Genomic DNA, 27,402 nt, shown 5'->3' with positions numbered 1-27,402 from the left:
ATTTTGGACTAACAACGCTGCTTCATGTTTGGCTGGTTATCCATCCAAGTCTCTAACGGCTAGGAGTCTTTGACTCTCTCACTAAAAGAGATGTTCTCATTAGCCTTGTCGGCCAAGTGAGATGCTACTAGGTTACGTAGTGTTCGGCACATTGAAAGCCAAACCTTTATTGAACTTTGCAGTGACTAGCAACCTTGTCTTCAAGTTCTAGAACCCAAGGCCAAGACGTTTTCCTTCCTCGGCAGTGATCGCTCAAATACGGGAGTCAACATCACATTCGACACTACCACCACATTTACCTTACTCGTCGGGCAAGCTCGAATGCGAGCTAGCATGCCACATTCACCAAAAGGATGTAGTTAGCTCTTAGTTACTCGGCATGCACACCACGTAGACTTGGTAGTTTTTAGGGCCAGCACGTTCAAGAGCCAAAGACCATCTAGTACATAGGCAGTCCCTTGGAAATCACACCCTAAACCTTAAGATTAGGTCCAACTCAGTCCCTGGATATTGGATGTTGTAGCCCAAACATCAACGACTTTCGTATAACTCAAATATCATAGGATCAGTTACATTTTGCAGCGTTATAATTTCCCAGTACTCGGATGGATCTACTGCTGCATGAAGAAGCCAAGATTATAGTTTTCCTTCCATACCGTCAAAGATCATCAAACATACACGAGTGACTTTATGGTAAAATATGCGAAACATAAAGGCCCAAGGGGAAAAAGCAATCAAACGAAGGAAGATTATTCTAAAGGAATCAAATCGTCCTTGTCCTCTCCTATATTCTCTTCACTCTTTAGCTCACAAAACACAAGTAGTGATATGCCAACTCAATGAAACAAACAGATGCCATAATCCTATTCCTTCGGATCAATCCTTTACCATTACACAAACTGAGCAAGTGCGTACAAACGAGAGCAACAGTCACACAGCCGCAGTCAAATTTACATAACAAATATATCCGACCAAAGGTAAGGAGGAAAATGAAAGACAACACGGAATCAAAGAGAACTAAAGAGCAAAGATTCAGGGCAGCAAACCGAAGAAGCCACATTCCTTCGAGACTGAAATTTCTTGAATCTTGGTCACAAAACTTGATCTGCACCCAAAAATGGCACACCCTTGCTCTGCAGAGTTGAATGCTGGCTTCTACAGAATATCTGCCACACAATCTTATCTTGTATATCTTTTAAGCTGGATGACAAGTTATAAACGAAAGAAGGATAGCAGAGCAAGGATTCATTACATACAGAGGAGAGGACTAGCAATACGTTACTATAAACATAGCATCATTTTCACGTTTTGTTCAAATTACAGAACGTAAAATTAAAACAACACATAGGCATAATAAGACTAAGCCTACATATATAAAACCTACCTATCCACCATGTACTCCTAACCTGCCAAAGGAAGAATTATTCATTGTCCGTACTGAAGGGCAGTCTCACACAAACCTCACAAAAAACAAACATGGTTCAAGTCGCTCATGAAATCATTGAAACTTCATCTCGAGCCAGGACAATTCCATATAAGAAATGTGCACTATCACTAACACCCAAAACACGTCCCAACTAAAGTAACTTTTGTCAAGAGCTATTAGTGACTGAAGCAACAATCTCTGCCTAGCTGATTCAGAATGATCCCCAATCTTGCACTTTAAGGCTAATGTGGTTACGGCGTGTTCCCATATACACACTCAATCAGATTACAGAGTTTGCCAACGAAAGCTCATGGAGTTCACTTAACATCCACTCTTCTCCAGTTTGACCACCAAGGACAATTGCCCTTGTCCCTCCAACAACACAAGTACTATGTCCCCAGGCAAATCTTGGGGGCCGCCCAGGTACATTCAATATCCTCCATGTAGGTTTTTCATCTGTTGGATCCAAGAGATAAAGTTGTGATGCAGAGTGAAGACCAGCAACAGAACCACCAAAGATCAGTATTCTCCCACCTGGAAGGCTCACAGCTACGTGATCAAGTCTAGGAGGAGGAGCCATACCCCCTGGATTTCCAGACCCCGGCATTCCACTCCCTGTAACACACCTCCAACACGGTTCATCCTCACTCAGATCCATTGTGAACACATCGCTGGAACGAAAACGAAGTGGACCACTTTTGGCCAGGCCCCCAAACATCAAAATTTTTCTACCACCATATACGGACAGGGTGTGGCCCAATCTTGAAGGGGGCTTCCATGCTACTGGTATCTCTCTCCAGACAGGTTTCTCCATTGAGAGATCAAGCAAGAAAGTATCACTAAGGAGTACTCCAGAATCTGCACAACCACCTGAAACTATCAACTTGGTGCCATCAAGAGTGCAGGAACTGTGCCATGATCTTGGTAGCGGAGGAGCCAACCCAGATATTTCACGCCAAGTTGGAGGCTTTGCATCCAAATCCAGTACGAAAACATCATTCAGCAAGCCCTGCCTTCCACAGCCTCCAAATACCACCAAATGGGACCCATTCACACAAGATAGTGTATGGCCCCAACGACCAGGAGGAGGAGAGCTGACTTGGACATGCTGCCACTCTGGGTTACTAGCGTTTAGATCCAATACGAAGGTGTCATTCATCGGTTGCATATTTACCCCTTCACCACCAAAAAGGACAACACGATTTCCAACTGCACAAGCACTAAAATTACAGCGCGAGGGTTCAACAGAACCTCCAACAGTCACCTTTCTCCATGTCGCTGCTTCAAGAGTAGTCAGCTCCCGTGCCAACCTACCCCAACCGAGTCTCTTTGCACCAGGCACGGCCTCTAAAACCCGCGTTGTTTCACTACCCCACGCATTTTGGCAGACCATTCTCCAAAGGTCTTCATTCTTCGAAAGCTCATACAGCCGCCTACAGACTGAACCAATAGATGCAATGTCTCTAGGTGCCAATTTTGATAGAATCTTGAGAGCAAGTACCTCATCACTCAATTGCAACATCCCACAAACCCCACGACATATATTTCGCTCCCCCAGGAGGACAGAAGGACGGAAAGCAGAAAGACAAGAACGAAACCGATCAGAAGATTTCGCAGACTCCTTGATTGAAGTGCCAGGCACTGGACCTAGATCAATGTCTGCCTCTGTGAAGAACTGAATCCCGATGACGTGGGTTATGATATCATCATCCCCATATATCGGTGTCAGGCGCAATCTATTCATCATTGGAGATCCATCTTTCCTAAAGTTTAATAACTCGCCTTGGAATTCAATACCCTCCTCCAGACATCTTTTAATTTCTGCAACTACTGCAGAGTCAACTAGTGGATGCCTTCTTTTTGCAAATGGCCCTCTATATTGCAAAAACCGGCTGTGAAAAAAGCACCAACATCAGAACAAAACAGAGAAGAGAACAGAAAGAAAGATGCATTATTTCTTTATGCTAACATCCAATTCCAACAAAAGAGAGCCCTCAAATAAAAAGAAACACAAAAACTATTTGATTTGTCTCCAACGTCCAAACATAAAAATAAATAAATAAATAAATAAATAATAATAATATATACACACTGTATTATATAGCAGCAAAATATCGAATTTTTATTAATGCTTTGCCTTGAATAAGGTCAATTTTAATCACAATAGAACCAAATGTCAAAGATTGAGCAAAGTTTATACTGACCTCCCCAACAAATCAGGATATCTTATAGCAGTCCCTTTAAATTTTGTAATAATTCGCATGTAGCAGCTTTGCTATTGTAATTTTGACTCAATTACTGTCATTGTTAACTTAATCTCAATTTTCCAATACTATATATTGAAAAGCAACAATTTTATGAGATATATAAATAATAACAAAAGTTTAAAGCTGTCAAAAGTACTAAAAATTATGAAACTTCAATCTTTTGTTTCCCCTCAAGGTGAATCAGCTACTCAGATAATGAAATCAATCTTTTCTCTCACGGATGGAACTTTGGAGCACACACTCCATCTGATTCTTAAGGCCCATGATGGATCAAAGACTAGGAATCATAAGGGCAAATAATGTTATTGTTGTCATGACACATGGCCAATCAATATTACTTATTCTAAGCTAAGGGCAAAAGCACTAGGTAAGGTCATTGATACAGTGACCATAGTTTCAATGATTCAACTCAGATTCAACTGAATGCTAGTTGCATCCAGTGCCTGTCATATGGCCATAATGTCACACGACAAATGCCCATTGATTCAACTCAGGTCATTGATACAGTGCCCATAATGTCAAAATATTCAACTCAGAATCTATTGAATGTTCTAGTAGTTGGTTTCTTGATTTTGGTTGTTCTTTTCACATATCCAAGTATGGTTCTCTTTTGACAAGAGTGAAGAATGTGTTGCATTCACTGTAGATGGCCAACCTTATAAAATAGCTAGTAGATAAACAATTATACATGTCTAGTACTACTAATTACAACAACAACAAAGCCTTATCCCACTAAGGGGGGTCGGATGTATGAATCCTAAAATGCCCCTGTGCTCGTTTTTGTGTCAAGTCTTCCATTAGATCCTAGTACTAACAATTAAAGAGACCTAAATAGGAAAAATAAACACGCATTAGCAATAAAACTTGAAACACTATCCTCAACAAATGTTACATGTAACCAAACAATAACCCTAGTACACAATTTTTCCTTTATTACAAAATATATATATAAACACACACATACATGTACATACATACATACATACATACATACGTATAGTTCCCTTCTTAAGAGGGATCCCTTTCAATAAGAACCAAAAGGGATTGCATTGGCAGGGCCACCCAACAATGCGGCTCAATCATCCAAATTGAGTGATTTTTAGATTTCTTTATAAGTTTCCCATTTAAATTATTTTGCTGATTTTTCGCATGGATACTTCTTAAATGGAAATCCAAATTAGACACTTTGCATCATTGGACGGTAGTGTAAAGTGGGACCCAAAAATACCATCCCTTTTACATCAGGTTTTTTATACTTGTAAGGGTCCAATACACACCAACCCATTCTTGATTATGATCCTGGTAGCTTAGTTACACTTAAATCTGATGATCAAAAATTCTAAGACTGGATTAGATCATTTCTTGAGCTTGTTCAATATCTTCATAACTCAGTTAAGCCACAAACACCAAGAATCTCACAAACAGAAACATTAGCGAATTTCAGAATGAAGATTCAAATAATTGTAAGTATCAGAAAAAACTAAAGAGTGTTGCTCTAAACGATTGCATCATAGTATTGGCTCGTGTAAGTCACAAAATATAAGTGTTGACTACTAAGGAGCTGGGCATAAACAGCTCAGCTTCAGTGACTAACACCTTATGATACGTATAAGATTGCACTATTCTAAGGTATGTAAAATGAATAAAACCAACCAAAAAAGATCACATGGTTATGCAAATTGTTTTTTGTAAAACAACTGTTCCTAGTATATCTACTTTGTTAAAACCCTGAGGGAAACTTTACTTCAAAACTTAAACTTTGGTGTAGAGTTTAAGTAATCCTTCATACTGACACCATCTCTACGCTCAAACAGGTTTATCAAAGGACAATTAATTAGAAGGAGAATATTGAACACAAACATCTCGCTGGTCGGAGGGGACATCCTAATATTATACAAGAAGGCGGTGAACATTTAAGCTTTATCCTACTTTAAAGTGGCCAATTATGGTGCCTATAATTTCATAAGAGACTCATGCTCTTTCTTCTTTATTTGCTTCTAATCACGAAAAATCTAAACACTTTTGTGCAACCTTAGGCACTTAGCTACTCAACTAGATAGGGCAATGATAGAAAAAGAGATGGACCACATTAGGTACCATCTAGCATATGAATCTTAAAAAATTAACTTGATGCTTGCAATCTGATGTATTCATTGCATGACATTTACTCATGATGCTACAACCAGGAGACAAAACCATTAAAAACATGAACCCCTTACATAAAATATTTCAACTATTAGGTAAAGCATCAAAAAAAATACCTACAATGTAATCTTTAATATTATAACTAATAGAAAGAAAATAAAAGCATTGATTTCAATAGTATTATAGATTTTAGCTAAACAAAGCTACGATACAACTTGTGTTAATGAACCTGCTAATGGATTTCAAGCATTATAATAGCAACTATCAAATTCACCAAGCTTATACCCCAGATTAGATGTGGAGAAGACTTTGTGTTAAAGTAAATTTTAAAATACGTATATTCAAGGTATAAAACAAAATTTTGAAGATACAGAAGGCAATTAGAGTTTTCATTTGGGACATCCATAGAGTTTTGGCGCCCTTGAGCAATCTGCAGATGTTATAATTAGTGTGATTCATCAACTACAGTGGAGTTCTGTATCGAGTGTTGCTTGTTTTATTCCTTTTATGTAGTATTTTCTAATTGGGGTACCTAGAAGGACTACTTGTCCATCCCATTTTCCATTATTTTCTTCCCAAAATTTTCACTTCTTAAAAAAATTAAAATTAAAACTTTGATAAGAATAGAGCGATAGGATGACAAGGCAACACCCAAACACAGAATAGAAACCTTTCGCATCAAATTTCGTAGTAATTGTATCCTAATTTGCTTTGACAACTACAGAATGAGAAATTTGTATTGCTCCTACAAGAAGTAACACTCAGCACAACATGCCTGAGCGTTCAATACCACAAAGACCCAACAAAACGACTATTTGCAGCTCCAATTTGCTTGATTTTCATCCAATTCCCGAGCCCAAACAAAACCCTAGACAGCTCACAAACGCCAGGAGCAGCCCAATACCAACCACAACGAAAAACAATTCAATCCAAAATACCCATTACGCATCACCTCTAACAAAGCAAAATACAATTTCCCCACGGTTTCCGCAACCAAAATTAAACATTTCCAAAAAACCGAATTCAATCCCCCACCGAAAACCAAACATGCAACCCTAAAACCCCCAATTCAAAACCCTAATATAAAATCCCAAGAAAGGAAACTGACCAATTGCGACCAAGAACCTCCTCGGCACGGTACCCTGTGACCACTTCAAACACAGTGTTCACATAGATGATAGGGTGATCAGGGTCAAGAGCGTCCGTGACAACGAAACCACACGGGGCCGTTTGGAGCAAATTCTCGACTGGGAACGGAAGCGGACCAGGTCCGGGGCCCGAAACGTCATCGTCGTCGGGGAAAATCAAGCTCCCTTCCTCCTCCTCCTCCTCCTCGGTGCTCAGATCAGAATTGCTATCCCACTCCATTAATACTGCTTTCAATCGCCCGGAAGAATTTGAATCGTCGACCTCCTCCTTGATCGAAGGCGAACGGAGGAGGTGGGAGGTGTGTGTAAAGGTTGAGCGATACGAGTGGTGGGAAGTGTTTGGGAAATTTAGCTAAAGGCCCAACGGGTGGTCGGCTAAACTTTTAACTGCTTTGATCGTATTTTCGCACCCAAAATATTATATATAGTATAAATATGTGGAGTAAAATTGGAAACTCTGTGGACCGGCTGGAGTTCGTTGGGGAAAAATCTAAAGAGCCGGGTCGGGGTTTCCACCAGCGGGCGCCGTTTCATTCCATCACAAGAAACGTCACGCGTGGTTAAGCAGAAATGTTATAATACCCGGTGACGCGCCATGTGTTAAAATTGATTTGGGTTTGCAGTGCTTTTGGAAAAAACAGCTTAATAAAAATGGTTTGACGTCAAACCTATTTATAGACAACTAATAGGTACCATTCAACAGGTGCAAACATTGTTGATGTTTGTAAGTTGTAAACCCTTATAAGAGGTTGTTTAGGCCTTAAATAACTGTTTGGGTCGAGGATGGACTAACCCGAGTTGAAAAACCACAATTCTCGGCCCAGTAATGATCCTTTAGGCCAATAGAGGCTTTCAGCTTAAGAAATTATTGATTCGACCAAGTTATCATGGAAGTGGACTCTGAAAGGATTAAGTTCATATATGGCTTGGTCCAATTCTAAGTAAAATAAAATTGCCAAGGATCATGATGGCTCTGGTAGGGGTGGGCATAAAAATCATGGAACCGCAAAACCAAATTGAACCGTGACAAAGTAAACCTTAAAAACTGTGTTGACAAAAAAAAAGTCAACGTAGGTACAAGAACCGAAAAAACCGTTCATAACTATTCCGGTTCTGGTTTTCACCTTAGTAGAACCGAACCGAACCGTAAATATATATAATTAATTTAATTTAATAATTGTATACAGGTGTCTTTAAATGAGAGGTAAAAACCAAACTGGTTTCACCTACTACAACTACATGGGAGCATTTCTCAATTAGGTCTTTCTCTCCACGGTTCACCTATTGAGATAAGGCACATACTTGAAAAGAAAAGGTCATTTTCTCTCCTAGATCTCCAAATTTGACATTCAAGTTCTGATTTCATTTTTTCTTTTTCTTTTTTTTTTTTTCCTTTTTTTTTTTTTTTTTGATATAATGATCTTAAGGTTTTTTCTCTCTTTTTCCTGGACCTTTTTTTCAATCTCTTGATAAGTCCCCTTTGGCTTAAATTACTATGCTTGAACTAACATTCTTACTGCATGGTAGATGTATTTGCATGTGTGGATGTATATTTGTATTATGGATGCATATGTACATTTGAATTGTGTTTCTTTTTCTGTTTGCTTGGTGTCAAGGACATTTGCATTTTGATTTAGGGTAAATTACACAAAACTATCTCAACTATTGGGTCATCCACAGTTTCATACCTCATCTTTTAAAAGTTTCAATGTCATACCTTATGTACGAATTTGTTGCAATGTTCTAGCTCCGTTACGTTGTCTGTCAATTCCTCCATTATATGTTGACGTGGCTTATGTTGGGTCCCACACTCTCCACATATCCATGTTGGTAAGTCAATGTTTGCAAATCAGTTCAAAAAACCAAAAGAAAGTCAATGTTTGTAATGTCTAATTCCAGAACCGATGTACCATAATTTCAGTTCCTATTGCACATAAAACATGACGCAAAAAAACATTAATTTGTTACAATTTCTGGCATCTTTAGGTCTTGGTTTGCCTTGTCTTTCTTTGCTTGGTGGCTCTCGATGAATGAGCTTCAGGATTTGCAGATGAATCATCCCTTGTTTGTGGTGCCTAATTTCAATGTTCATTACAAAAGGTCAAATGCAAAGCAAGGTTCTAAACTAAAGTTGATGTTGTAAACAAATGAGAGGATTAGGTTTTTACCTTATATTTCCTTGTCCTCTTTGTAGGTGCAACTTCAGCTGATGATGATGCTCTCCCTTATGCTGATGTGGATGCCTAGAACAAAATATAAAATCATTAAAGGATTAAAGGATTGAGGATTAAAGGATTAAAGGATTATGTTATGATGCGTGATTTATACGCACACAAATTAAACCCTTTTTTTGACAATTGTAGTATAAGTATAAGTAGGGATCGTTCTGGACCGGGGATTAGGAGGGATTGTTAACCACTTGGATTTGACTCAAAAACGTAAAATAACAATATGAAACACTATACTAGACTCAAAGAATGCAAAACTAAACTTTAAAACACTAAGACAAACCAAAAGACTCAAAACAACACAAACACACTCAAATCTGCCTAAAAACCACTTTCTGGGCAGATTTGAGCACAAACACAAATTTGGACGAAATTAAGTAATAACTTGACTCAAGAACGTAAAAACACAATATAAAACACTAAACTAACTCAAAGAATGTAAAACTAAACACTTAAAACATTAAAACAAACCAAAAGACTCAAACATCACCCAAAACACTCAAAACTGCCTTAAAATCACTTTCTGGGCAGTTTTGAGCACTTTGGTGAATTTGGACGAAATTGGGAAATAAAATTGAATCAAAACACTTTAAAACATAAACTAAACAAATTCTAAACACTAAAGAACAAGAAAGTAAAGGGGGGTTTTAAATTGACGAGAATTGAAATAACAAAACAAGTTAATAAACTAAACAGATTGTAAAACGAATTTGATGGAATGGAATGAATGGATGGTAGAATGGCTAAGGGGTTCATCTCCATACATGTTATACTTGCATAATAAAATGATTTCCAATTGCATTTCAATAAACCATGAAACTCAACACCCCGGGTTAACCGTGATGCACTAATTAACCTTCAAATCTTTCTAACGTTATTGAATTAGATGGGTTAGCGCATACAACAATTCAAAACATTCCCCACAAGTCCTCAACATGAATGCATAGAAGAGATACAAGCAAGAATCATTACGCTCTATGAAAATTATAAGTGTTGACGAGGCATTCGTTACTATGGATTGCATGAAACTTATGCCAAGAATTTGTTTAACGCGATTGTTTATAAGCAACCTCCACTACTTGTGAATATAAGTTCATAACGATTAGGTGAAACTTACTTATATTCTAGCGTCATATTCATGCATGAAAATTAAGCGCGCATTCTCAATAAACATACATAAATAAGTTATCAATCAAACGGTTAAACAAATTGAATCCACAACTTATGAAACGCAATTAGAAGTATTCAAATCAAAATGCAAGCATAAACATATATTCGAATCACCCCCTAACCAAGGGGGGTTTAGTTCCTCATGGTACAAAACAAAGAGAATCAAAGAAACACCTAAACATTCCAACAACTCAAACTTGAATTGTATGAACGTTTAGGCCCTCTTATCTTCCATTCCTCATTCGTACAAAACAAAGAGCATTGAAATTAAACATTGAAATCAAAGAAACACCTAAACATTCCAACAACTCAAACTTGAATTGTATGAACGTTTAGGCACTCTTCTCTTCCTCTTCGTTGTAGCACAAGGTCTAGGGATAGTTTGATGGTGTGAATGGTTTGGGGAGTGGTGGAGGAATGGAAGAGGAGTGGTGGAATATGGAAGGATGGTGTTTGGATTCTAAGGGAGGGCACGGCACAAAAGAGTTTTGATGTCTACATTCTGAAATGTGGAAGGATTTATGAATGGAATGGATGGACTTGTGAAGGGCACGGCCCCAAGGGACCAATTTCTGTTGTGAAATGAATTGTGTATGAATGAGTGTGAATGAATGAGTATTTATAGGTGAAATGGGGGGAACATGACAGCTAGGTTGCATGTGCACATGTTGGTTGAATGATTATGAGTGCATGTGGCTGAAATAGCATGTGGAATGGCTGGAAATGCAAGGAGAAGGCATGTGCACGGTTTTGGGAGAGAATGGGAGTGCAAGTGGCTGAAATGTTAGAGGAACAAGTGCATGTGGCTGCATTGTGGTGCAATGATGGAGGAACAATCTGAAAATGCAAGGTATGGCTGGAATGATTGTGTTTGTTTGAATGTGCATGTGATTAAATTAAAGGATGCAAAGTAAATAAATAATGAATGCATGTGTTGAATTATGAAGATGCATGTGCAATGAAGTGGAATGACAATCTGAAATGGGATAGGTACCCACGGCAATGATGATTTCTGGTGGTGTTTTGGGTGCATGTGGAATGAATGATTTCTTGGTGAGTGGATGCATGTGTTGATTAAAGGGGGAATGCAAAGGAAAAGCTAGAAATGCATGTGGAGTGGCTGCAAGGTGAATGAATAATGAAATGGGAAAGCATGTGCAAGGTTTTGGTGTGAATGATTGAATGTGCATGTGGCTGCAATGGGGGAGGAATCCTTCAATTTCGTCCATCCTCTTGGCTCCAAGCATATGATATCCATTCCAATCTCTAATTTGCTCCAAAAGGCTCCAAAAGGCATCCTTTTGCATACTTTGCCCTTAGAACCTGAAAACACACAAAAGAAGCATAAAGGACTAAAATAACTAATGAAACATAACGTAAATGCACGAGAACAAGCCATTTAAGTCGCATGAATATGCTCCTATCATGTTACCTGTTTGTCCCTTGGAGAAAGATGTCAATGATGGGTCCTTGAATTTGGGCGGTGATTTGGGACGGGTGATATGAAATTAGGGTTAGGGTTCTTTGATTTTGGGAACTGGAACGAAAATGAATTGGAATTTGCAATGTTGGGGCTTTAGGCTTCAATTCGAATTGCATGATTTATGGGGCAAATTTTTTTTTTAATTTTTAAATTTTTTTAAATATTTTTTTTTTTAATTTGAAATTTTTTATTGTAATATACACATGTCATCCTTTTAGATGATCCACGTGTTTCAGAAACCAATATGGAAGTTCATATGTGGAGACGGTGAGACCCAGCATATAATAGAGGAATTTACAGACAACGTAACAAAGGTAGAACATTACAACAAATTTGTAAGATAAGGTATGACATTGAAACTTTTTAAAGATGAGGTATGAAATTGTGGATGACCCAATAGTTGAGGTAGTTTTTTGTAATTTACCCTTTGATTTAGTATTTGAAAAGGATATGTTTTGTTTATAACTTTGTATAACCATTTTAGAAGTTGTATTTCAATGCAAACATGCAAAAAACCAAAAAAAAAAAAAAAAAAAAAAAAAACGTAAACTTTGAATACCATTTTTTTGGTATTCAAAATCGTAAAACGGCATGAACCAAACCGGAACCAGTGTGAACTGAATCGTATGGTTTTAATAAATTTAAGTGGAACCACACCGAACCAAACTGTTGATATTTCCCGGTTCTAGTTTTGTTTTGAGGGTGGAATCGCACCGAACCGCACTGTGCCCACCCCTAATCAGATAGCCCGTCCCGAATTATTTGTACCGTAGGTGTGAAATGACGATTTTACCCTTGGTGGGTATTTGCCATTTTGGTGTGTTGTTTAGTTGTTTTTAGTGGTTGACTCTACAGGACATACACACACCCATACCACATACTCCTCTGACTCTCTCTCTCTCTTCTCTCTCGAACTTCATTCCATTTTCCTTACAACTCGTACGGACGAGCTTCCATTCAACCATTTTTGGCACGGATCGTGACCATTGTTGGTGTTTTAGGACTCCCTTCGAGCTCAGGAGTCGATTGGTGGTGTTGGTCGGACGTGAAACCCTTGAAAACCCGAGAACCAGGGAACCCCAATTTTGTGCACTGTTCATGCACACATGATCATGGGGTTTTTAGAAGTTTCTAAGGTCATAGGAAGCTTTAGAATACTCTCGCGAAGCTCGAAGAAGCATTTTGGAAGAAATTGTACGTCGGGAAGGCCAGGAGTGGCGAGTTATAGGTTTGGCCAGAATTTCGTGGTTTCTCCGATGAGATTTCGTGAATTTAAGGGCTTGAAAGTGGTAAGGTTTTGTTCTACTTGTTATAAGCTTCATTTTGGTACAAAATTCATGGATTTTAGTTAAGTAATGAAGAAGATATGAAGTTTTAAAAATTTTCCAGTTTCCGGCGAGACTTCGAGTTGCAGACGGTGGCGCTAACGGCGGTGACCAGCGAGACTCACCGGAGAAGGCAAGGAATATTTCGTCAACTTTGACGGAATATACTAACGGCGTCAGGTATATTTTCCATTTTTTGGACAGAATATTCCCTAACACCATTTGGCTAAAGAAGGGATGAAAGGGGAAAAAGAAAGAATATTCAGTAATGCCGAGTGATACAATCCTATCAAGACTCTACCTCAACGGACCTGTTTATCATGAAAACCATCCCCATATATAGGAGAGGTTCTGCAACATGAAAGTCCCCTTCAACTCAATAAACAATTCAAACGTACTATGCGAAAACTTTCATTCTATGAAAAACTCTTATCACACCCTTGAGAAAAACACTAACAATATTAACCCTTTTATCAACACATCTTCAGTTTACGATATGATATTAGGGAATTGAAAAAAAAATTAAAAAATTAAAAAAAAAAAAAGGGAAAGAGATCTAAAAGATCTTTTTCCTAAAATTATTGTTTGGCCCATTTATACCTTCCTTCAATGAATATTCTCTTTATAGTGTTTTGTTTATTCAATTCCAAAATAAAGTATTAGGAGATATATTAAATATTAGGAGTCATAATCCTCTTAATTGATACACCGAAAGTACAAGATATCGATTCTTTTTCTAGATTAGAATTTTTAAAAGAGGTTTATGGAATTTTGTGGGTACTTGTTCCTATTTTGACTCTTGTAGTGGGAATCACAATAGGCGTACTGGTAATTGTCTGGTTAGAAAGAGAAATATCGGCAAGGATACAACAATGTATTGGACCTGAATATGCCAACCCTTTGGGAGTTCTTCAAGCTCTAGCAGATGGGACAAAACTACTTTTCAAAGAAAAAAAAAATCCATCTATGAGGGATATTCGTTCCATCCATAGCAATCATATCAATTTTAGTAAGCTATTCGGTAGTTCTTTTTGGATATCACCTTGTTTTAGCGGATCTCACATTGGTGTTTTTTTTATGGATTGCCATTTCCAGTACTGCTCCAATTGGATTGCTTAGTTGTAGGGAGGGACTTATGTCACCACAAATAGAGACCAAAGCAAGTGTTGTATTCAAAACTGGTGTTAAAGATTATAAATTGACTTATTATACTCCTCAACCTGGAGTTCCACCTGAGAAAGCAGGGGCCGTGGTAGTTGGTGAATCTTATACTAGTACATGGACAACCCTTTTATCAACATATCTTCAGTTTAGATAAGTAAGCAACATTGTGTTGATAACCGCGACACCTTTAGTTTGGATTAGTAAACAGTAATGGCGTTGTGGAACCAAACAGCATAGAAACACCTTCAGTTTGGAAAAGTAAATAACTCTTCTTCTAGGTTTGTTGTTTACCTATCCAAACAAACGAAAACTTCTTAATTCTTTCGCCCAAAGAGGTCACCTCATTAGCTTCCCAATGAAGTGAAGTGTTCTATAATTGGTTAGTCTCAGGTGCATTTTGCAGTTCGGGCATTTAGACAGCCGAACCACGTTCACCATAAAAACGATCATCTCCCTTGAGTACATGTGCCTTGATAGCTTGATACCAATTTGGCGCACCAATATTCTCACGAATATAGCTGAGGCAACCGAACCTACTGTAAGAGATCCTGAACTTCACAGTGAACTAGGAAACATTGTTTTCACGTTCTAAAACCCAAGACTGAGACATGTTTCATCCTTAGTCATAATCGCTTAAGTGCAAAATTCAGCAGTGAATTTGACACCACCATCACCACATCTATTCTACTGGGCCAACTGAGCTCGATCACAAGTTGGCACACCTGTATTCACAAGGACGTAGTTAGCTCATAGTTACTCAACATGCGTGCCACGTAGGCTTTGTAATTTTTTGGGTCAACAAAGGTGTAACCTTTTATTCAAGGGTTTTACTTCTTTATACATTTGGTTCACATATTGAAGCAAAGTATCTCTTTTTGTTTTTTGAACAAATGATATCATCTCGCTAAGAGGATGGGGGATTGGGGCTAAGCCTCACAATGGGTTGCAATAATATGATTCAAATTTGTCTTTGGTGAAAATCGAACCTAAGACCTCTCACTTACCAATGAAAAAAAATATCAATAGACCGTAGTCAAGAATCGAACCTAAAACTTCTCACTTACCAATGAAGAAAAATATCACTAGACCGTAGTACTAAGTAGTGAAGCAAAGTACTCTTCACTGAACCAATGCCTCTTTTTCAAGAGTCATGTCTCTTGGCCAACAATCATATATTCCAATATGAAAGCACTATCACATGGATCACTTTATTCATTCATCTCCCACTTGATCCTTCGATGTGGGATTTTTAGTGCTTCTAGTGTGGATGTCTTTCTGAGTATCCAATCCTAAATACTCTTGATTATTCCAACCGTTATCAGTATGTTGTCTTATTAATATGCACACTTTTAGACACCAATATTGATTGCGCCTTACCATTGACTCCATGTTACTATCTTTCAAACCATCACCCTTATACTAAGAAATAACCATTTGTACTTAATGATTAATGACGACTTCAATCAAAATTAACCTTTCCTTGATCTGCGTTAGAAATTTCAATCAAACAGTTCCCTCTAGAAGATTTATTTGATACATCTTATTAGTTGTGGAAAAAATACCAAAAGTCCCGAACCTAATTGCAAAATTCCCAAAACCGAACCGAAAATGTCCCGAACCAAAAATCATGAACCATTCGGTACCCGAAACTAAACCAACCTTGAAATGTTTGGTACGGGATTCGGAATCCCACATGCCCTTGTTTGGTAATCTAGAACCATACCAAATATTTTGGATTCCTAAACCTAACAAAAAATTCTAAACCTAACCGAAAAAGTCTTGAAACTGAATTGAAAATGTCTAAACCAAATATCTTGAACTGTTCGGTAACCGAAAATGAACCGATCTTGAAAAGTTCGATACGGGATTCGGAATCCCATATGCCTTCGTTTGGTAATCCCAAACCGTACCGAAATATAAATTATACATACATACATACATATATATATATATGTATGTATTTAATTTTTAATTAGTTTTTAGGATTGTCAGATTGGTTGAGATTTAATCTCAACTGTCCAATTCAGTCTCATCTCTCTCAGTCTCTCATCATTTTCTCTATCTCTCGTTATTCTCTCGTAGTTGAACCCTCTCAACTCAATCTCATCACCCTACACCTTGACTCCACCTCCCCTCCGCCCACCTTCTCCAAATGTCGACTCTGGCTAGCCACCACACAACATCATACCTTCTCTGATTCTCTTTCCTTCTCAATCAACTGACTTTCGAACCCCAAAATCAAAACCCAAATCTCTGCCATTTCCTCACTGCTCCAAACCCAAATCCTTGACCACCTCCATTGCCTTCCTCCCAAACATGTTGCTTCCACTGTCTCCCAAAGCTTGGTGAAATCTCTTCCACAAATTTGAACCCAACTTAAATTTTAGAGGCCAAGGTCTACTACATCGTCTTTCCCTCTTCAAATGTTATAGTCTCTACGTCTTTCATTCTGGAAACCCGACTTCATCTACTTGATGTGTGAAAGTCCAACCCTAAAAAAGATAAAATCAAGCAAAACCTCATCTGATTCTTTCATTCATATGTCCATCTTTGGAATATAAAGAACTTGAGTGTAACATCCCAAACTGTGCCTGTTGTACCAAAAATATGTCATCATTTGTCTTGACGAATTTGTACTTATAAAACAATCAACACTTTTGATCAAAGACCAAAGCTTCACACACCTACGGGAGGGGGTTTGACCAATGGGCCTCTAATTCCTAAGTTAGTTTTTTTCAAAAAAGTGAGTGTTTAAGGCTTGTATATGTAGCAAAAAACTTACCAAAATTTGGTAGAGATAGAGGTATGTATAGGAGGAGGTGGCTGGCTATGGGGTTAGAGTTTTGCCTACACATGGCGACATCTTATTGAACAAGATGGGTCATCCGTTGATTGATTGAGAAAAGAATATTCCCAAGATATTAATTAGGAAATAATATATTAAGATGATGATGGAAGTATCCATGATTGATTATGATAGGGATTCTTTACTTGATGAAGTTGATTTTCAATTGGAAATGTATTAAATATATGATTTAGTAATTAATCTTATCTTTAATGCTTTTGACTTTTTCATCCCACGAGTGTGGAGCTTTGAGCAGAAGTAGTTAGATCTTTACGGATGCTGAGCTACACGTGGGAGTATTTGAGGGCATTGCCCTCTTAATGAGGGCAATCTTATCTTTCTTGAGAAAAAATCCACATGTCGTCTTCTGAATTTTTAGGATTTATTTTTTGCTCAACAGTACAGAAATCCCGAAAAAATTTCAAGAATCCCAAAATTCAGAAAGACCAAAATTTCTATTCGGTTTTAGTTTTTGGAAATCCAGTCTAAAAGGGATCGGTTTGGGATTTGGGTAGTGAGTTTTGTATGGGATCCTGACCCGAACCACCCCGACAACTTATCAACGGTATGATTTGTTTTCAATCAGTTGGAATTATACTCTTCATTGATCATTCAACGGTTGAACTCTTTCATTTGAATTTTTGGCACTAAGAATTACGATGTTTATCGAATATGTATTGATAAGTAAAACCAATTATAAATGGTTTCAAACTCAGAAATAGGTCAATTTGGTGTACATGTCTATTTACAAACGCTTGCTGTCACAACGAAAGCACCATTCCTTACATTAAGAAATTCACAACAATACCCAACAACAAAGTAACAAAGGTCTCTATAGGACAGCCAAATAGCTGAATGTTACATTCTTTTACAATTACATTCGCTGGAAACCCTATATATGCAGGTGCTATTACAAAAAGAGCAAAAAGAAACCAACAGTGAACAGTCAATAATTCATGAATCCAAATTGCCCCGAATGCGAGAAGCAAGTCTTTGCACATATTGATCATCAATCGAACTATCAATCTCCTTAATCTTGGACAGAAAGTCCATGGCTTCTTTATATTTTCTCGCTTTACAATAACCGTCCACCGCAATCTTGTAGCTCAGCTCATTTGGCCTGCAATTGTTCTGAGTCATATAGCTAATCACTTCATCTATTTCTGAGAACATTCCCTGCCCTGCATAGCCTGTGATGAAAGTATTGTAGGTGAAAATACACGGCCGAATTCCTCTAGTTGTCATCTCCGAGAGAATTCTTATGGCCTCCTGCATGTGCCCTTGCCTGCAAAACCCTTTGATGACTGTGTTATAAGAGACAAGGTCTGGTTTCCCACCAGAATTTTGTAGGGCCATGAGGATTTCTTCTGCTTTCCAGCACTCTCCCTTTCTGGCGTACATGTCCATCAAGCTGTTGTAAGTTATGAGATCTGGCTGAAGGCCATTTTCACGAATCATGTACAACATGTCATTGGCCCGATCATACATGTTGTTTCTAGCAAAAATTGAAAGCATGGAGTTGAATACAACCAAGTCAGGTTTGTATCCGATGTTCTGCAATTGATGGAATGCCCTCTCCATGCCGTCCAGTGCTCTACACTTGAAATTTGCAAGAATAAGCGTTCTCAAAAGAATCCAGCTGGGAAAAATATAACCGCCATAAATTTCTCTCTCAATTCTCTCAATCCCCTTGACATTCCCTCCTTTAGCATAACAGTTGATCATCAATGAATACGAGGTTTCATTAGGCTTGAAGCCCTTATTTCTCATGTCTAGCATAACAGCTTCTGCTGCTCTCCAGTCCCCTCGCCGTACCAGGGCATTTAGAAGTGCATTGTAAGTTGTAACGCATGGAGTAAATCCTGCTTTGATCATCTCATCGTACATCTGTGCAGCATCTATTTCTGATCCACACCGTCCATATGCGCTGATCAAGGTATTGAATGTGTCTCTGTCAGGCTCAAAACCACAATTCTTCATTTCTCGAAATACCTGGTTCACATACTTGTGCCTACCCTTATCACCGCACATGGCAAGCATTGTGTTCCATGTAATACGGTTTGGGGCACATCCAGTTGACTTCATTTCACAAAGTAACTTTATCATCTCCTCGGGCAGTGACTTCTTTCCCAGCATTCCAAGAACAGCATTGTATGTGCAAACATTAGGAACACAACCTGTTGCCTTCATATGGTTGAACAACCTTAGAGCCTCCTCCTCCTTTCCGGCTTTACCGTATGCATTTATCACAGTTGTGTACGTAACAGCATTTGGCATTATTCCTTTTTGGGTCATCGTCTCTATGACAGATGCACCTTCCTCGGAGAATCCTGCCCTCACATAAGCTGCCACAAGCTCATTGTAAGTAACAGCATCAGGTGGGCAATTATTATCCTCCATTTCTTTTAATATGCTCAAGGCTTCTGTAAATACCCCTGCCTTGCCAAAAACTTGTAACAGCGCATTATAGGTTACAGTTCCGGGTACATACCCTTGTGACTTTAATCCAATAAAGAATTCATTTGCTTCATTCAACAAACCCTCTCTTCCACAGGCAGATATCACCGTACTACAAGTGAACTCATCAAATTCAAATCCCTTGCCCCTCATCTCATCCAAGAGGCCTAAAATCTTATCCCAAGATCGACCCATCTTCCCATAAACATCAAGCATGACATTGTATGTGACCAAAGTTGGTGAGATTCCAATTTCCACCATTTTGTCAAACAAGTCAATTGCACTTTCGTACTTACCAGTACGAGAGTGCGCATGAAGGATCGTCGTGTAAGCTCGGACATCCAGCGTGTATTCTTCTATGGGAATTACATCAAACAGCTTCGATGCAATCGTATGCTGCGACTCTCTCCCAAGAATTCTAACCATTAGCTCAATCATCTGGCTATTTAATTTTAAATTTTCAGAGCTTAAGTTGGACAGAATCCATTCAAACAACAAAAAGGCTCTTTCCCAATTGCCAGAAAGGTCTAATGCTTTCAACAAACTAATCAAATCAACTTCAAGTAACTCAAACTTCACAGATCCAAAGTAATGGTCCAAACCATGCAAAGGCTGCTCTACAATGGAATTGAACATCAACTTACCCTTTATAGTCAAAAAGTCGAGAACCCCATCTCCTGATTTCAGCAGCTCTCGATCGTCCTCGAAATTTGGGACTAAAACTGAACTGGGTTTCTTCATTTGATGCTGTTTGGAGGTCGAATCCGCCGAAATTTGAAGAGAAAGGAGACTGCCATTGGTTTGGTGAGGTGGGTTTAAGGGTTTGAGCTTGTGGGGAGTGTTGGGCGGCGAGGAGAGGCTCAGGAGGTGCTGGAGGAGGGAGTCTATAGGAAACGGCGGAGCTGGCGACTGAGGAGGCGGTGGCAGCATCGTTGAATTGAATTTCACAGGAGGGTTTGGCTGCGTTGGTCTGTTTGATGGGACGGGATACAGAGGTCGAGATGGAAAGAGAGTACCTTCCATTGTTTCAGAGAAATGGGATGTCTCGGTTTTGTTACAGTGGAGGAGACGAAGCTATATGGGGTGAGGAGTTGGAGATGGAACAGAGGAGATTGGATTTGGTGGAGGCGAGAGATAAGGAGTGCATTTCTGCGTGGGTTTTGATACAAGAAAGACGTTTGTTTTTATGGAAGGGGGTGTTGGATTGGAAGATTGATTTTGTATAACAGACACAGAGGGAGCGGGATGTGAGAAATGACTGGTCTCTATTCAAGATGATATTGGGGAAAAGATTTGGTGTCAAAAGGTCAAAGGTTACCATATTCACACCATAAGATATCATTTTTTAAGTTCATTTTTAAGAAGTATGAGCTGGAATTTGGATAAAATTGGACAAGACGAACTAACTCAACCGCTAGCATAAGTTTGATCAAACGAACAACCAAGTGACTCAACCAAAACTACCAACAACAACAAAACCAAAAAAAAAAAAAACATAATTCGGCACTATTAGCCTTAGTGTTTGAGACTTGGCTAATAAAAGTAAGTTAATGAACTAATGGAAAGTTATGTCCAATGCCTAATGGAATTTGGAACTGACTAATGATTAATCAAGGTGGTTCTTGGGTGAGTTTTGTAGAGGGGAATGAAAGCTTTAAGATGGTGGTGGTGGCGTCGAAAAACTCCATCGGAGTTGGCCGAAATCGGCCTTGAAAAATTGGTGGTCACACAGGGTTGGGCACAGGTGCACGGGAAGCTTTCCCAATACTTTTTTATTTTTTTTATTTTTTCTTTCTTTTCTGATTGGGTCTCACCCTCTCCCTCTAATTTTAATTGGTTCCTTCCTATTTGTGCCTAAAATCTGATTGGCCACTTTCTCACAAGGTGGGAATTCAAATAATTTATAACTAAACTTTAAATAACCATTTTCAAACGTCTATAACTATACCGTTACAATCCGGACTCGCAAACGGCTTTCGCTTATGCTCACACCAACAAGTACTACGAGAATATGTTAAAAGAATAAGTCATACGTCTCTCTAAACGATGGTCAACGTAAGTCAAAATCTTTGCCTCTAGGGCATTTTCATAAATTCACATTTTTAAAATAAAATAAAAACGTAAAATTTGGAACGGGTTATGACACACCCCGACCGAGATCGGGGCGTGCTGGCCGTCACACAACGGTGACGTAGCCATGTGCACGTGCGGAAGCTAATAAAGTAATAATATAAAAGTATGAATAATTAAAAACTAGCATACAAAGTACTAAACAAGTGCTAGCGCAAGTGAAATACAATTTCAGAGCAGGTCTTTAGCAGCCCAAACGAAAAAGACAACAATAGTACACCCGAAGGTGACCCTACAATGGTGAGTGTCTGTCAGAAACGCCAAAAAGTCCTCTAGGGAAACCACCGCAACTGCTAAGCAACTAAAACCTGGATTGGCGCAAAACAAAAGCGTGAGTGGGCAAAAACAAAGCTTTCGAAAAGCATTTATAAAATACTTTCTAACTCCTCGCCGTAAAACCTGTATACTTCCCAGAAAATAAACATATGTACGTAAGTGTAGATATGCCAAACATGCTCAAGAATATGCCATGCCAAAATCTCATAATGATATGCAAGTGCCCAGGTATAAACATATCAATATCATGTAATCTGGCAGCCGGAGTCACCTAATGTGACCTGTACGGCTGCATCTAGAGCTCAAATCTCAATCTCAATATCTAAACCTGCCCACGAGTCGGAACCACCTAAAGTGGTCTGTACGATAGGCCTGGGTGTAAATGATGCGTGATTTATACGCACACAAATTAAACCCTCTTTTCGTCAAATTGTAGTATATGTGCAAGTAGGGATCGTTCTGGACCGGGGATTAGGAGGGATTGTTAATCACTTGGATTTGACTCAAAAACATAAAAACACAATATAAAACACTAAACTAGACTCAAAGAATTCAAAAATACTTTAAAACATAAACTAAACAGATTCTAAGCATTAAAGAACAAGAAAGTAAAGGGGGGTTTAGGTTTTACGAAAATTGAAATAACAAAACAAGTTAATAAACTAGACAGAATGTAAATATGAATGTGATGGAATTGAATGGATGAATGCTAGCTAAGGGGTTCATCTCCATACATGTTATACTTGCATAATAAAACGATTTCCAATTGCATTTCAATAAATCATTAATTCTCAACACTCCAAGTTAATTAGGTCCGCTTAAATTAACCGTCAAGTTTTCCTTAAGTTAATGAATTGGATGATTGCATACGACAACCCAAAGCATTCCTCACAAGTTCCCTACATGAATTGCATAATAGAGATACAAGCAAGAATCATTAAGTTCTTTGAAAACTATAAGTGTTGACGAGGCATTCGTTACTATGATTGCATGAAACTTATGCCAAGAATTCGTTTAACGCGATTGTTTATAAGCAACCTCCACTACTTGTGAATATAAGTTCATAACGATTAGGTGAAATTCACTTATATTCTAGCGTCAAATTCATGCATGAAAATTAAGTGTGCACTCTCAATAAACATACATAAATAGGTTATCAATAAAACAGTTAAACAAATTGAATTCACAACTTATGAAACGTAATTAGAAGTAATCAAATCAAAATGCAAGCATAAACATATATTTCGAATCACCCCCTAGCTAAAGGGGGGTTTAGTTCCTCATACAAAACAAAGAGAATTGAAATTAAACATTGAAATCAAAGAAACGCCTAAACATTCCAACAACTCAAACTTGAATTGTATGAACGTTTAGGCTCTCTTCTCTTCCTCTTTATTGTAGCATAAGGTCTAGGGATAATTGGTTTGGGGGATGGAAGTGTGGAATGGAAGAGGAGTGGTGGAGAAGTGGAAGGGGAATGGAAAAATGGTGTTTGGATTATAAGGGGAGAGATGGGAAGCTCACGGCTAGGGAAGGGAGAATGTGTTTGTAATGTGTTGTGTATGAAATGAGATCTCCATGAATGAATGAATGCAAGGGTATTTATAGGAGTAGTGGAGGGAACATATGGCTATGTCATTTGTAGGTGAAGTAAGTGTGTGAGGTTGGTGAAGTAAGTGGAGGTTGTAGGTGAAGTAGGTGGATGTTGTAGGTGAAGTAGGTGGATGTTGTAGGTGAAGTGGATGTTGTAGGTGAAGTAGGTGGATGTTGTAGGTGAAGTAGGTGGATGATATGTTAAGTGATAAGTGATAAGTGATATGATATGTGGTTATGATATGATAAGTGGTTAAGTGGTGATGATAAGTGATAAGTGATTAAGTGATATGATATGTGGTGATGATAAGTGATAAGTGCATGTGGGTTAACTAATGAAGGAAATGCATGTGCAATGACAATGTGTTAGAATGGATGTGTGTTATGCATGGCATGATTGGGATTAGGAAAGGTTTAAATGTCCTAAAACTAAAGAGAACAAGGTTCCAACACTTTGGCTCCAATTAGGTCTTCAATTTCGTCCAACACTTTCGCTTCAAGCATAAGCTATCCGTCCTTAGCCCAAAAGTGCTCCAAAAGTCTCCAAAATGCATCTTTTTGCTCCTTTAGCCCTTTGGACCTACAAACACACGAAAATAGCTTAAAGTACTAAAATAACTAAAGAAACATAACGTAAATGTACGAGAACAAGCCATTTAAGTCGCATAAATATGCTCCTATCAGTAAACAAGTGCTACGATCACGTGAAGACTGGGCGAATAATCGCGGGTCACCTACGAGTCGGAACCACCTATAGTGGTCTGTACGACAGGACTGTGCACCTACCTTGAATCCAAGGTGAGTATAAGGTGCGGGAGGTGAACATCACGTGAAGGACTGTGCCCTGGCCACGGGCGGGAGCACTAACACCGGGGGTACAGGTTATGAGCTCTCTAACTATCTCAAACCATTACTGAAACATAAACATGAACAACGCTTACCTAGCACTTACCTGTGCGTCCACAGCACCCAATTATGCATATGTATATGTATGCCACTACTAATGCATGCGATTATGCATAAACGAAAATAAATGGTGCATGGCATAACATAATTAACCCTTTTTAAATAAATTTCTGGGAATATAATTGTATATAGGTATATACGGAAAACAAAATCCCACTCACTGGTATGTAGAAGGGTCGTAGCCCCCCTGCCTCGCGTGTGCACGCTCGTCCTCGGGGTACGTGTCACCTATATGCGAAATAGCTATAAAAACGTTAACTTTAAAGCACATAACCAACTTCTCGTAATAACTTCTCGTACATTGCTCAAAATGGACAATTGAATATACCAACGTGCTCTACACAACCTTAGGATCACAACCATATTTTTAAAATAATTTTTGGACCCCACACGCGCCCCCACGCGCCGAAATAGGAACGGACCTACGCGCCCCCCACGCGCGGCCACGTGCCATGCACACTGACGGTGTCAATTGACGCCGTCAGGAATATTCCGTTAAGATTCCGGAATATTCCGTTAAACCTAACCGGATACCGTTACTGCCGTTAGGAATATTCCGTTAAACTTAACGGAATATTCCTGTTTCTTCTCCGGCCTACCCTCGCCGGACTCCGATCATCGGAAAAACTGGGAAAACTTAAAACTCACTATTCTCCTTCGTTTTTCATCCATTTTTCACGTACTTTATACCAAAATGAAGCCCTAACCATAACCTACCACGTTGGACTAGTTTTAGGGCCTAAAAACAACGGGAATAAACTTTTCAAAAACATGGAAAATCGGCCAAACGTACAGTTCGTGGTTCCGACGTCCAAAACCGTCCAACGATGCACTCCCAAGCTCCTTGGGACCTCACCAACACATCTACAAGCTTCAAAAGTCCAAAAACTAACTAGATTAAACTTGCATGAACAGTACACAATTCGGACCACTTCGAATCGACGTGAAAATGGTAGTTTTCTTACCTGAAAATGGTACCACTGGACTCCTCTCAACCTCACGAGCTTGATGGTGTACTTGGTTCCCTCGATCTGCTAAGGTTTGAGGGGTTTTGGGGTTTGTCCGTACGTATGGTGAGAACGGGAAGGGAGAGAGAGATGAGAGACAGAGACAGAGAAAGGGTAGAGAGAGACAGTGAATGTGCAGGTGTGTGTGTGGCCCAACACATGCCACAACACACAAAACAACCCAACAACGTGACGAAAAACACACTAGGGGCAAAATTGTAATTTCACACGTACGTTTCGATATTTCCGGGACGGGATGTCACAACCTTCCCACCTTAAAAGAATTTCGTCCCAAAATTCAAAACAACCAAGTAACAACCCCTAGTAGTCGAAGAACAATCGAGGATACAAATCACTCATCCAATCTTCTGTCTCCCAAGTAGCTTCCTCGACTGAATGATTCCTCCACAAAACTTTCACTAAGTTCACCGTCTTGTGATGCGAGAATTATACGCACACAAATTAAACCCTCTTTTTGACAATTGTAGTAATGATATAAGTAGGGATCGTTCTGGACCGGGGATTAGGAGGGATTGTTAATCACTTGGATTTGACTCAAAAACGTAAAAACACAATATAAAACACTATACTAGACTCAAAGAATTCAAAAATACTTTAAAACATAAACTAAATTGATTTCTAATTAAATTGAACAATAAAGTAAAGGGGGGATTGTGTTTGGACGAGATTAAATTAAATGGACAAATTGTAATTAAAGGCAAAACGTAAATATGAATGTGATGAAAATATGGATGATGGAATAGCCAAGGGGTTCTTCTCCACACATGTTACACTTGCATACAAGATTGATTCTCAGTTGGTCTTTCGATAAATTATGAAACTCAACGCCCCGGGTTAATTAGGTCCGCTTAAATTAACCGTCAAGTTTTTCCTTAAGTTAATGAATTGGATGGGTTAGCGCAACGCAATTCACCACATTCTCCAAAAGTCCTTTACGTGAAAAGCACAATAAAGATACAATCAAAGATCATTAAGCATTATGAAAACTATAAGTGTTGACGAGGCATTCGTTACTATGATGAGCATGAAACTCCTGCCAAGAATTCATTTAACGCGATTGTTTATAAGCAACCTCCACTACTTGTGAATATAAGTTCATAACGATTAGGTGAAATTCACTTATATTCTAGTGTCATATTCATGCATGAAAATTAAGCGCGCATTCTTAATAAACATTCATAAATAAGTTATCAATCAAACGGTTAAACAAATTGAATCCACAACTTATGAAATTCCAACGAAAGTTAATCAATTCATATTGCAAATATAAACATAGTTTCGAATCACCCCCTAGCTAAAGGGGGTTTAGTTCCTCATAACTTTGAAATCAAAGAAACACCTAAACATTCCAACAACTCAAACTTGAATTGTATGAACGTTTAGGCACTCTTCTCTTCCATTCCTCATACGTACAAAACAAAGAGAATTAAATTTAAACTTTGAAATCAAAGAAACACCTAAACATTCCAACAACTCACACTTGAATTGTATGAACGTTTAGGCCCTCTTATCTTCCTCGTTGTTGTAGCACAAGGTCTAAGGTGAGGTTTGGGGGATTATGGAAATGGATGAGGAGTGGTGTTTGGATTATAAGGGAATGGATGGGAAGCTCACGGCTAGGGAAGGGAGAATGTGTTTGTAATGTGTTGTGTATGAAATGAGATCTCCATGAATGAATGAATGCAAGGGTATTTATAGGAGTAGTGGAGGGAACATATGGCTATGTCATTTGTAGGTGAAGTAGGTGGATG

At 38.6% G+C, this 27,402-nt stretch overlaps 2 protein-coding genes across 2 annotated transcripts; both read right to left on the bottom strand.

Annotated features, from left to right (window-relative positions):
- Positions 1-840: 840 nt before the first annotated feature.
- Positions 841-7,463, bottom strand: LOC137731466 (adagio protein 1). Its single transcript, XM_068470575.1, has 2 exons — positions 6,947-7,463; positions 841-3,318 (listed from the first exon to the last, which is right to left on the bottom strand). Exons 1-2 carry the CDS (start codon positions 7,204-7,206, stop codon positions 1,707-1,709), a joined length of 1,872 nt encoding a protein of 623 aa, XP_068326676.1. The 5' UTR covers positions 7,207-7,463; the 3' UTR covers positions 841-1,706.
- Positions 7,464-17,963: 10,500 nt separating this feature from the next.
- On the bottom strand, positions 17,964-20,922 carry LOC137731698 (pentatricopeptide repeat-containing protein At2g18940, chloroplastic-like). The gene has a single exon (XM_068470883.1). The coding sequence runs from the start codon at positions 20,679-20,681 to the stop codon at positions 18,156-18,158; it is 2,526 nt and encodes an 841-aa protein (XP_068326984.1). The 5' UTR covers positions 20,682-20,922; the 3' UTR covers positions 17,964-18,155.
- Positions 20,923-27,402: the final 6,480 nt, after the last annotated feature.

The sequence above is a fragment of the Pyrus communis genome, chromosome 4 (genome assembly GCF_963583255.1).
Source record: "Pyrus communis chromosome 4, drPyrComm1.1, whole genome shotgun sequence".
In the NCBI taxonomy this organism is placed as follows: domain Eukaryota; kingdom Viridiplantae; phylum Streptophyta; class Magnoliopsida; order Rosales; family Rosaceae; genus Pyrus; species Pyrus communis.
This window is presented reverse-complemented; position numbering and strand designations above follow the sequence as displayed.